Raw genomic sequence first — 13,431 nt, forward strand, 5'->3', positions numbered from 1 at the left:
TCAAAAAGCATTTCGTCCAACATTTGAAAGTTTGCATATATCCCATTTTGAATTCTAATTTTCCAAAGTGACATTTTCAATAAAAATGCCTGTAGTTTCTCAGTGGCATCCATAATTGTTGTATCAGGCCCTTGAATTGAAAGGCATATATCGTTCATGTGGTTAAAAATGTCTGCCAGGTAATCCAATTTACATATAAAATCTTTTTTCTTGAAATATTCGAAGAGTGAGTTATCGTTTTCTTCTAAAAAAAGTGATACTTCTGTCTTCAACGTGAAAATTCGTTTGTAAACCTGCCCTCGTAACAGCCAGCACAATTCCAGCGTTCAGAAGTACCTCATGTTCTGCGTTCATTTCTTAACACAGTGTTTTAAAAAGACGATGATTAAGAGCTCTACTTCTAATAAAATTCACAGTTTGACAAAGAACTATTGACAATACTTCTTTTAAGCTGGTTGGAAGAGTTTCTGTAGCCAGTGCATGTCTATGTAAAAAACAATGTGTAACAATAACATTAGGAGCCTCTTTTTTTACCGAATGGGCAAAAGCAGATTTATTGCCAAGCATCGCAGGTGCTCCATCCGTACAAAGTGAATGAAGTTTTTGTTTCCAGTCGAAGTAGTGTTTGGAGAAGAAAACATTTAAAATAGCTAAAACATCAACTGCCTTTGTAGTTTGCAAAAGAGGCTCACAGAATAAGAATTCTTCTTTGATAGTATCAGCAGACACGTAACGAACAGAAACAAGAAGTTGACTACAATTCGAGATGTCTGTAGTTTCATCCAGTTGCATACTAAAGGGAAATGGCGATGCTTTCAATTCATCGATGATCTGCTTCAAGATATTGCAAGCAATTTTAACTATTCTTGAATGTATCACATCCTTGGACAATGGAATAACCTCAAGGTTTTCCCTCTGTTCCAGTCCACAAACTAATTCAACCATTTCCAGCGCAAATGGCTTAATTAATGTCTCTCCAATAGTATGCGGTTTTTTACTTTTGGCAATACGATATGCAACTCTGAAAGATGCCTCAACCAAAGGTTTTTGTGAAATACCAAATCCAAGTTTGGTTAATGTTCCAGATTTCGAAAACTGGGCTTTCTTCTTTGTAAAAAATTCTAGATCTTTAGATGCATTTTCAGGATGATTTGAGATGCTCTATCAATTTTGCCGGTTTCATACTGGCGTTTGTCAAAACTTTTCCACACAGAAAGTGTTGGGGCTTTTCAACACCGTCCGATTCCTTCATAAAGCAGAATCCATATTTTACATAATTTTCATCATATTTCCTTTTTTTTACATTTTGGGCAACAAAAAAAAATCAAATAATCAAATGAAACATTAAGAACAAACATTAAGACACAAAAAAAAACACTTGAAAAAAATACTTTAATTACAACTTATGAAAAAGTAAAACAAATATTTTGTTTTAAAAATTTGCAAGAACTTTGCGGAACTGATTTTAACGTCACTTTATTTCCAAGTGAAGTAAAATTCAAAGGCTACTTTATGCTTCTAAAAATTTCAAATTTTATATGGTTTGCGAATGTTCTTTTCCTCGTATTGTGGAAGTCTCTATTATTAGGAAATGGCAGACAGACGGCTTACAGAGGTTGCCCGTGACAAAAAAGTTTTTTTTTTTAAATATTGATGCAAACATTTTAAAAATTAGGAGCAGTCGACGGACCCCCAAAATATGACCCATGGACCCCCAAGGGGTCCATGAACCACAGGTTAAGAAACACTGATATAGACTAAGAAAAAAGGTGCTGACTTCTATTTACATATATAATTGGTATAAATACTTTTCTCACATATTTCTTTCTTCATCTTATTTACCACTTAATTTTACATGGATATTTTTGCAATATCCAACATGTGTTTATAAAGTTGTCAGCAAACTTCAACAAGTCATTCCGCAAATAGAATTTTGGTGTACCAAATGGCGTATTTCAATTAACGCAGATAAATCCAAACTGCTCATTATCCGAAAGAACTCTGCCACTGAAATCACAGAAAAGTTTAAGCTATTTGACACAGAAGTTCCTAGAGTACGCAAGGCGAATTACCTTGGCGTTATTATTAATGATAAATTTTCCTGGAAGGATCAACTGACTCATGTCAGGGGAAAAACACTAGGAGTCATTCAGAGTCTTAACCCACTTATTAACGAGCACTCTAAACTGGACTTAAGAAGAAAACGGCACTTATACATCTCTGTTATACGGCCAATCTTCACGTTACCGTAAGATAAAGAGTTACGACTGCTGGCAGCCCACCTAGCTAGAGATCTGAACTTTCCTGCATAAAGTAGAATATTCCTGTATATAGTTGTATATATTGTATATAGCACTTATGAATACTTTTCTCATTATTTCATCGAAACTTCTATATGATATCTGATTTTACAAACTGCCTTTTTGTCACTGAACTTTATATTTGCAAATGTATGCTTTTGAGAGTTTGTATTCTTACAAACTCATTCTGTGATGTAGGTATGCTCTCACAGTATCTTATCATAAAAACTCATGATTGTTTTACCTTGCACTGCTCCGTCTGCAGCGCGTCTTCTTGTTTGGCCTAATTCCTAGGCTTGCGGCATCTTGCACGCCCCCCTTCTGCCTCACTTCATTCTCTCAACTCCTACTACGTCAGACTTACTACTGTTATGTGCCTACTGGCTCTCTTCATGAGCTGGAAACGGCGCGCTTTGCGCGCTACTCCAGCCATACTTTTTCAAATTCGGATTTATGTATTTTTATTTATTTCAAATTCTTTCAACCAGGTAGTGAAATTTTCCTAATTGCATATATTTGATCTAACATTACAATGCAAATTTTCAGAAGAACTCGACGATGCTTTAATTATTTTGTACAGAAAATTGCTTAGCAGAATATTTTCAACCATCTTCCTTAAATCTTACAGCACGCGAAAGGTCAATTGACATGACAGAAATATTACTGGATGCGCATTGGTCCATCCTAGAAGCCACTCCGTCGGTGGCTACACAGATGTACACTTGTGAAATATGCATGCGGTTAGTTAGACTGAATGAAATGACGAAAATTTTCTAAAAGAACCACCAAATGCACTTTCGCATTCTCCCCACCACTATTTCAGATCGAGCCAAAAAATTGGCTTTACGAGAAAACTTTTTCACACGGATGTAAAAACAGTGCGTTTGAAACCAAAAGAAGGCAAAATCTTAAGTTAACGAATTTTATTCCTTTAGCGGTGATTGTTGACATATTATATGTGAATTTATTTTGAAAGGCACGTACTAGAACGTATTAAACTATTAATGAAATTGTCTCATAGTTAATATTATTAATAAAAAAAGAAAAGAGCCAATTCACTACAATATGATTTTATGAACTCTTAGTTGCTGAGACAGGAAAAGTCATTATGCGACAATCTCTATCAAAATAAATCTTCTTGATTTGAACTCTAAAATGCAAGTCACTCCGAAATTTGAAACTGGCATACATTGTCAATCTATTACCTTTTTAATTTTAGATTAGCCATCCATTACCTGCCAATTAAAATGCAATGGCTCTTGAAGCGAACAATTCTGAAAGCGACAAGCAAAAATTCAACCTTACACCTTCAGTGACTGAAAGTCATTTTTATTGGTACCACCGTTAATGTAGTTACATTATATTCGCAAATATTGCTCTTTATTTTTTATTTTAAGCACTTTTGCTACGTTTTTTCAACGACAGAATTGCCTCTGTAATATTAGTAGCTAAAGAAAAACAAAAGGTTTCAGTTCTTGAAATTTTGAGTTCAAGTTCCGAATTTGCTACGTACTTCGTAAGCGCTACACAAGCCACAAGAGATGGATTCATTTACAAATGACGCAGCCTAAAAACATTATTACGTATTTTAGAATAGAGAGGTAAATTTAAAATTATTGCTAATTATAATTATGATTTTCGCTTACATATTTTTTTAATCTTGCACATAAAATTTACTTGCTACTGCATTAATGCTGTCGCTAAAAAGTCTTTTCTGTTGCCAAGCCTGTTTCTCTTTGAAGGGTGGATATGCAAGAGTGAACTCATACTACTGAGATATCTCAGGGCTATGTTTTATAGCTCATTCAACGTGCATGTGATGGATAATTCTCATAACTTTTAAAGAAAACGCTATGCTCAGTCAGTGACTGTCGATTTTAAGTTAAATGCACTTTGCATTACTTTGTGTTTAACATTTGTAGTTTAATGAGTATTTGCTGATTGTACTCCGTGATACTGTAAAGAGTTGTACAACTATGTTTTTTGGAAACTTCCAGAATACTGAAGTGTTTCTTTTGGTAAAATAAATTTGATCATCCTATCAAATTATGATCGAATATTGTTAAATGGACCTATGTGTATTCAATCTATTACGAACCAACAACAACAATGTATTATCAGAAACAATATATACAACAACAACAAGATATACCACGCAACAATATATTCTTAAAAGAAATCAATATGTAAAACATAGTTGAACGCTTTTGAGCAATATTATGCTTTAACTAAATTATATTTGGATCGTGAGATCAATATGTTAATCAGTTGTTAATTATGTTTGAATTGTGAATTCGCTATATTAATCATGTGTGAGTTATACGTTAATTATGTTTGAAATGTAAGATTAAATTATACTTCTTTGTCCTTGTAAAGTATTTTATGAAATGACTGCGACTTCCAAATAAAAGTTAATTTTATCTTTTGGAATGTTCAAAATGTCTGCAAAAAATTTATTTAACGTTACACGCGTTCATCTCTATTACATCAGTGTCACGTTACTATTATTTTACTATTATGATACCTCAAAATTCCTTTCTCAGGATTTATGGATACGTGTTGCTGCTCGAACAAAGGATATTTGTGCACATGCTAATCATCCCCCTCTCTCTCCTTCTCTCTTGCTCTCTATATATCTATATATAATATATTATTATATAATGACAACATATATATGTAATAAAAAAGGACTTTGCCATCCTCATGGTATTGAACGTCGAAGGTTGAAGAGCAATAATTTTAATTGCGTAGAATTCTAATCTATAATGAATAGGAAACTGGCAGCCGAGGCAGATTAAATCTTCATTTTACTTTCAGTAAATATATTACGGCCGCAAACAACTTGGAACATTATTTGTGCCTATTTAAAAAATTTTGCAATTTTGATAGATTTGCAATTAGAAGAGAGCCGCAGACTGCAAACCAACTACGCGAAAGAATATAAAGTGAGTGCCTTATGTTCAGGATAAAATCTTAATTCAGACTGAGTTACACTATTTCATTGCTACATTGCGAATGTATTTTTTAGCTTATTCCAAAATGAATCCTCTTGATCTTTGCACAATGAAATACTTTAAATTATTTCTAAACATCTTCAACGAAGTTGGAGGAATAAAGTATAAAATCAATTTGTTCATAATTCTTTTGCAGGGAATTTAGGAGAAAGGTTAGTCACTATAATATATTTTTGAAAAAGCATATAGAATCATTAAATTTACCTGCAGTCTCGAAACTCAAATATCAATTTTCATTAGAAAAGTTGCGAAACTTGTAAAACGTTCTGAGATGATTATGTTTTTATAGCTCATTCAAAGTGCATGAGATGGATGCTTCGCATAGCATTTGAACACGCTCAGTGGTTGTCGACTTTAAGTGAATGTCGTACTGTGTTTGAGTAAAAAGTGGTGTTTCAGATCTAATCGACGGAATTACAACACCTGCCAGAACATATTCAAGGAAAACTCTGCAAGAACAAATTTCAGAGAAATTTTCTATTAAAATAAAATATTAATGCATTTTCTTCTTAGAAGTGTTACACGTTACATTTTTGTTACAATGAAATTTATTATACGAATTGATGTATTGATTTCAGTTTATTGTAATGCACTTATATATTAAGCGTGCCTAGAAAACCCAAGCGGCGGTGATGACTGGTTCTCTTCTGTTTCTTTTTAATCTGATTTTCGTCTATTGTTATATTTTCTAAGAACAATTTTTTCAATAAACATGTCGATTGAGTGAAATCAGACGATTAAAGGAACACATTTCAAGGTGAAATACATGTAAGAAAAAAAAGAATGTTTCAAATTCGCATTTTATTGCGGAAGGAGTTCTTGCTCCGGAACAGATCATGCATCGTTGACCTGGCTCTTAAATTTCAAGAATCCCGAATCTAATAGCCAGGTGGCCAAGTAGCCATGTGGATGTGGAGAATCCAAGAGTATGACATAAACATTCGTCATCGGAAGGGATCATCACATGGAAAGGTCGATGCCTTGTCTAGAAGACCCTGCCCAGAAAACTGTCGATGTTTTTCGAGGATCGAAGCGAAAAAGGAGTTGCTTAATCCGGTTGTACGTCAAGTTACGAATTTAACTTCGCGTGACCGACCAATGGAGGGACGAAGAAGTCAAGAAAGACCAGCTGGAAGCAGGCGGCATTAAACTCGTAATCGATTTAATAGAATCTTTAAATATAATACCTATCCGGCAGCACATTGCTATCTAAAATCCTTTAAAAAATCTATGATTCAGAGTACCTATTGTTTTATTTCTCATTTTGCAGTTTGTTTTGAACCAAAAAAAAAATATGTGCAAAATTAGAGTTTTTTTTTTGGCCACATACTACTAATATATATATATAATAAAACAATATTCCGCTCTCTGGGACTCACTCCATATTGGAAATGGTGTTTTGTACCTGAAATTTGAGTTAGATGATGGGAAGGCGTACCGATGCGGCTGATGCTTCCAAGATGCCGGATCCCGGAGTTGCTTAAAAAATTGCTTAGCAGTACAACAGGAGGTCACCTCGGAATAATGAAAACATTGTACATATTTCGAAAACGGTTCTGCTGGAGTAATGAAAGAGCTGACGAGCAAAACGCGTGCCGATCATGCAATGTGTGCACAGGCCGGTAAGGACCAATGAAACGCAGCCGAGGGAACCGGCAACGTCACATTGTAGTAGCGCCTTTTAAATACATAGTGTCTGACATCCTGGGAGCTTGGCCACGAATAGCTGATGACAACAAATGCATCATCTTTGTCATTGATTACCTCTCCAAGTGGCCTGAAGCGTATCGAATTCCTGATCAAAAAGCCGCCATTGTAGTTTAAAGTGACGACTGACTCTACTCTGTGATGCTGGGGAAAGTGGTACGACTATTTTTGCGGAATGTTCCAGAAATCTGAAATTTTTATTTTGATAACATAAACTTATATGTAGGACTATAAATGTATAGAGTATAAATGTATGGACTATAAATGTCCGTTTCACTTTTCAAATTGTTGCCACCAAATATTATTGCCATGGATTATGTTTGAAGAAATTAAATAATGAAGGGCCTGCATGAATTTATGTATGTTCTCACACAGAAAAAACAACGGTACCTAGAACCATCAAATTTTGAAAAGCGTAGACTTTCCTCTGAATATGGGTACATGGAAGTGTTGTGTAGCGAATTTAATTTAATTAAGTGATTCATAAAAATAAAAATTTTAATTTGTAGTTATTCAAAATTTGAGCTACACAAGTTTGGTTATATTCTTTTTGGGCCTATTAATTCTAGTGTAATATATTTTGCCTTTCCGAGTTTACGCGAACTGCGTCTTCAATCTTGTACACGCAAACAATGGATAAGTATTTTTTTCCACGTAATAAACTCAGTTTTTCATGTCAAAAATTAATTTGATTTCTTAGTATTTAATATCATTAGTTGCAGAAAAATTAGCTCTTTAATTTGGCATAACTTTCGTTTTTCTAACTTTAATTGCATTTCAGTTATGAGCTTTAATTAGTAGATTTTTCTTCGTTTGCTTGTGATTTAGTTAAAGGGGGATGAAATGCCTTCCTTCCGGTTGAAAAGTCACTTTTTGCGAGTTTTCAGCGTTCTTTCGTCGGGACCCTTGCAGGGTTGTTGAAATTCCTAATTTCCCCCTGTCACAGGTGGTGTTTATTTGGCGAGGGTTTGGCGACATAGATTTTCCGTTGAGGTTTCAAAGTAATGGATTTGGCGAGTTTGATAACATGAGGGTATGCTGTTGTTGCAACTATTTTAACTTTCGGCGAAGAGTGGGTTATGCCAACTAGGCAGTCCGGCGTCCTCCCTTTTAACGGGGTGTTTTGAGGGACAAGGTCACTTTTTGCACTTTTGACTTACCATCGGACGCTGTACTCGCTGGCAGCTGAATTTTATTTTGGAAAATGCATTTTTCCGCCTTTGGATCTACAACCTTCTTGCCCTTGAGTTTTGAACGAGGGACTTAGTTATATGCAGCATGACCTCGACTAAATTATAGTCTCATCAGTTTTTGTGTTTGAATATGTAAGTTACTCAAAAGATAATTAAAATAGAAAAATGCAACGAAGGGTGATGCCTAGTAATGGTGCCGTTAAGAAGAAAATTTTTGTCTCTCCTCCACGAATAGAGTCTTCACCTGTCTCTTCTTCCACGCCTTTAAGAATTATTTTCCGCCCTGCAAGAAATTTCCGTTACTGCTAGCTCCGGGGTCGCTACTACACAATGCATCACTTAACAGGAACAACGACTAACTTCAATATTGGATTGTAAATCAACTATCAGAGGAACTGAGAACCTCCTTAGTGCATCCTAAATCAATTAGAAACTTGTGGACTCCATTGAAAATTCATCTACATATGAACTCTTCTCTTTTTCTACCACGCTCGGCAGCCGTCCTCCTTGGTATATTGATAAATTTTTTAAATATGAGGGTATTTCTCCTCCTCCTATTCACTTGCAGCCTGCGATTCCTCAGATAAGTCTTTTTATTTGTTTTCTTTTATTTGTTGGTCTGATGTTAAAAAAAAATAAACAAAAAAATTCTAATAGTAAATTCTAATAGTAATTCTAATAGAAATTCTAATAACTAAACTAGTTAATAGTGATTGAAATAACTTAATTAGTTGAATTAAAATATTGTAGTTGAGTAAATTAACCTAATTCTAATGAAATCATTTTGTTTGTCCATAAAGTAAATTATTAGATTGGCTAAGGAAATATATCCTTATTTAAATTATTTAATTGAAACAGTGAATGTAACCTAGTTAGATTGGTTAAGGAATTATATTCTCTATTAAATCATTTAATTGAATTTGTGAATTTCTTTCATGGTGAGGATTGATTGGTAAAGGTGTCATTATTTGAGCTTCTTTGCTCCTCTTAGGGACTAAATTGCTTGTAGGATGTAATAGCCTGATTTTAATTAACATATTATCCGCTTAAATCATTCTTTTTGAAAATAGAAAGTTACTATGTGCAATAACCTGAATTACATTGGTATTGATTATTCTGTGTAAAATGTTTTTTTTGGAAAGTATAACTTGTTAATTATTCTTTTTTTTTCTCCCCGGGAAGGGTATTGTTAATTTATCCAAAGTTTTATCTGATTATGTTTACCTGAATGTAATAGAAATAATAGTTTGATATTATTGAGTCTAAGATAAAAGTAATATTACTCTGTAGGGGTATGCATTTGTAGAAAGCAATATTTTACAGTTCAGCTTGAATATAATTTGCTTACTAAGTTAATTCTGCACTGTGTAATAATCAATATGTTAACAGTACTGATTGAATATTAATTGCCTACAAATTAATGGATTAAGTAATTCTTGAAGAATTTAATAAATAGGCTCACTTTTCTAGATCAGTCAATGTTTATTTATTTCTTTTTTTGTGTGTGTGCTCATGATTTTCACCCGTCTCTTTCTCAAATTGATTTCAGGGTTAATCCGAAAACACAACGCAAAATGTACAGGGCTTATTGATATTAGTATATTACTGTGGTTAGAAAATTTTAAGTGTTTTGTCAACAGAGTAGGAAACCTTTTAGGTACCTTACCTTTAGGAAACCAGAACAGAAGCCCGAATTTAGAAATTGTTTTATTGTCTATTTCACATTATGTGAAACGTTAACTCAACAATTTCAGAGTGCAAATATGTTTTTCCCAAAGGGACATTAGCCGAAATGCCCCCCGAAACTTGTATGTGTGTGTAAATGAAGAAAACTGACGTTTAGCGTAATATAAAATCTGAAATCTTTCAGACTTTTTTAAATTTAAACTTTATTTTTGTTTTAATTTGTTGATGCTCAAAATGTCAAGTGCAACAAAACATTAGGAAATACTCATTGTTTGTTTGAACTTTAATGTTTTAAGTTGACGAGTCGATTTAAAGCATAAAAGTATGAATAATTAATTTGAATTTTCATAGTTTTTAATTTCAAATGTTTTAAATACTTTCACTATATTCTAAAATTCCAATTTACATTTTACTTCTTTCTAAAATTTAATAATCCTAATGTTTAATTTTCAAATTCCTTTTAAACACCTTTTCTGGAATACCATATTCTTTTATTTTCTGATTTTAAGTTTTAACTTATAAGAAAAAAGGACTAACTTAATGAGGAAAAAAGAAGCTTGTACTGTTTGGTGAACACAAAAACTGAAAACATTTATTCTTTGAAATTTAAGTCGAGATATGCGTTTTTAGTTTAGTTCAAAAATTTGAAATCGAACTTTTGGAAGCAAGCTTTGCTTCAAAGAAGTAATAAATTTAAATTCAAATATAATCCAATCACGTACCTAATATGAATTACTAATTCAAAATTGATGATCACCAGTTTTTTCATCCCCTTCCGTGGTATAAATTCTGAAAATTTTCAGAATATTCAGAATTTCAGAATTTCAGAAAAATAAAAGGCTTTATTTTCTTTAAATGAAACCGCGTTGTCTCTTTGAGGCTAAGCGGTGGTTGTTAACATGTTATGTAATAACTTACTTACATCTTCTTTTATCGGTGGTTCTTGTGTTCTATTGGCCAAACAAAGACACTTTCCCTTAACTAAATATATTTAATGAAGAGGAGACTATGTACAAATATTATATAGTACACATTACAGTATCCAGCTTATGCCACTCTCAATCACTCTTATCAACCTCTCAACCCTCTCTGCCGAAACTCTTAATTAGCTAAACATACGGGCGGCGCAGCGCCCTCTATCTCTTTTTCCTACATCACTCCCCACCTGTACTCTTTAATAAGAGTACACAAACTTACTTACATAACAATATCAACATTAATTAATAATGGATTAATACTAAATGGTATGACATATATAAATGAATAATATAAAAGAATAATCTATACTAGTATATATCAAAGCCACAAATGAACATAATAATTAATAATATAATAAAACTCAATAATATCAAAAGTTCTATCTAAATTAAATCTCGAAAGGATATAACATCTGGATCGATCTTCTGAATTGTCCTTTGGGCGTGCGAACAAGGCACGCTCGAACATGTCCATCTCTTCCTATAATCACGTTTTCAATTACACCCATGTCCCAAAGTAGTTTGGATTGTTTTGGTCCTTCTACCAACACAACGTCTCCAGTCTTAAGGTTCCGCTCAGTTTTAGGATTAGCCAAGTTATGCGCATTTCTAAGATGGAGTAAATATTGCTCTTTCCACTTGATCCATGTTAATTTTAATAGCTTAGATTGGTAAAGCTTCCTTCTAGTTAAAGTCTCTTTGTCGGATACCTTGTTAAAAATTTCCAAGAAATGCTCGGGAAAGTTAAATGTATCACGTCCTGGCAATAAAAACTGTGAAGGTGTGAGCGGGCGAGGTTCACCCAGCTCGTTGCTCTCGTATGTTAGAGGTCTATTATTTAGCACACACTCGAGTTCAGTTAATATTGTAGAAAGCTCTTCGAAAGTCAGTAATGCTCTCCCTAAGATTTTCTTCAGAGGTTCCTTGATGCTTCTCATCAAACGCTCCCAGAACCCTCCCCACCATGGGGAACGCTCAGGTAGGAATTTCCATGTTATCTCTTTGGATGTCAAGAAATCACTCACACTTGGATCTGCTTTGATTTTTTTAAATCCTTTAATTATTTCCCATGTGCTGCGGAAATTCTTGGCATTATCTGAATAAATCACTTTGCAGCTCCCTCTTCTTGCTAAAAAACGTCGTAATGAAAAAATGAAACTTTTTGCTGACATATCTGAAACCACTTCAATGTGTACAGCACGAGTGATGGCGCATGTAAATAAGGCTATGTACACCTTTTTGTGGTTACCCGCTTTTTCTCTAATAGTAACTGCTCCCGTTAAGTCGATGCCTACAACTGTGAAAGGATTACTTTGGACTACATGATCTCTGGGTAACTGACCCGTTAACTGTTTGGCGGGCTTCCTTGCAAACTTTGTACACACCAGGCAAGCGTTAATAACTTTCTTTACTACTTGTCTTCCTTTAGGTATCCAAAATTTATTCCTGACTTTGGACAATGTTGCCATGACTCCTGAATGGAATACTTTTATGTGTTCACTAAATATCACTAGTTCGGTGGACTTCGTTTTGGGCAGAATAATGGGATGTTTTTCGTCATCTATTAATTCTAATTGTTCCAAACGACCTCTGACACGCAAAATACCTCTATTGTCCAGATATGGTGCTAAACTGTAAAGCTTAGAATCTGGTGTTATTAGATTATTCCTCTCTAGTTGTTGAATATCCGAAAAGTAATTCGCTCTCTGTACTTGTTTTATCCAGTACTCCTCAGCTTCTTGGATCTCCAATACAGTAAGAGGACCTTCTTCACAGGCACGTTTTCTTAGCTTGGCGACAAACCGCTTTACCCAAGCTGTAACTCTCAACAATTTTTCGAGACTGCTGAATTTGGTAATGTCTAACGCATTTCCTTTTTCTGGAATAGTCACCTGAACATAAGTGCTTAAACGTTCCAAATTTTGAGTATCAGTTTCTACTTTAAACTTCTGCTCAGGCCATTGATCTTCAGAATCTTTCAACCATGATGGACCATGCCACCAGTTATTTATTATCTTTCACCAATGCATTTGCAGTTTCACCACGAGTTAATTTATCTGCTGGGTTTTCCGACCCTGGACAATATTTCCACTTATCAGGCGAGGTACAGTCTTGTATTTCTGCAACTCTATTCGACACGAACTGCTTCCACTCACGCGCTGACCCCTTTATCCACCACAAGCAAATTTCGGAGTCCGTCCACAGAACTAACCTACCTACCAAATCCTGAAACATTTTCAATAAATATTTTCCTAACCTAGATGCAACTACAGCCCCCATCAATTCCAACCTAGGGAGGGACAACATTTTTAACGGAGCTATCCTACTCTTCGACATTATAAACGACGTACATACCTCTCCTCTCTCATTCTTATATCTAAAATATGCCACCGCTCTATATGCCACTACTGACGCATCACTGAAAATATGAATTTCAACCGACTGACCTTTACTTAGAACTTCTGTAAAGTAGTACCTCTCTATTTGCAACGCGTTTAATTCCTCAATTTCAGCGCACCACTTTATCCATTTGCACCGTAACTCCTTTGGCAAC

The 13,431-nt window shown here is 34.3% G+C and overlaps 1 protein-coding gene across 1 annotated transcript; it reads right to left on the bottom strand.

Moving 5' to 3' along the window:
• Positions 1-357: 357 nt before the first annotated feature.
• Positions 358-945, bottom strand: LOC146997867 (protein FAM200C-like). Its single transcript, XM_085814421.1, has one exon. It carries the CDS (start codon positions 943-945, stop codon positions 358-360), a length of 588 nt encoding a protein of 195 aa, XP_085670547.1.
• Between the last annotated feature and the right edge of the window lie 12,486 nt (positions 946-13,431).

Source organism: Stegodyphus dumicola, chromosome 4 (genome assembly GCF_044657685.1).
Source record: "Stegodyphus dumicola isolate Sdum_Otavi_A_Nest chromosome 4, ASM4465768v1".
NCBI lineage: Eukaryota > Metazoa > Arthropoda > Arachnida > Araneae > Eresidae > Stegodyphus > Stegodyphus dumicola.

What these genes read in the sequence shown, in the direction of transcription:
- LOC146997867 (XM_085814421.1), bottom strand. Translation starts at nt 945, where the DNA reads ATGGTTGAATTAGTTTGTGGACTGGAACAGAGGGAAAACCTTGAGGTT.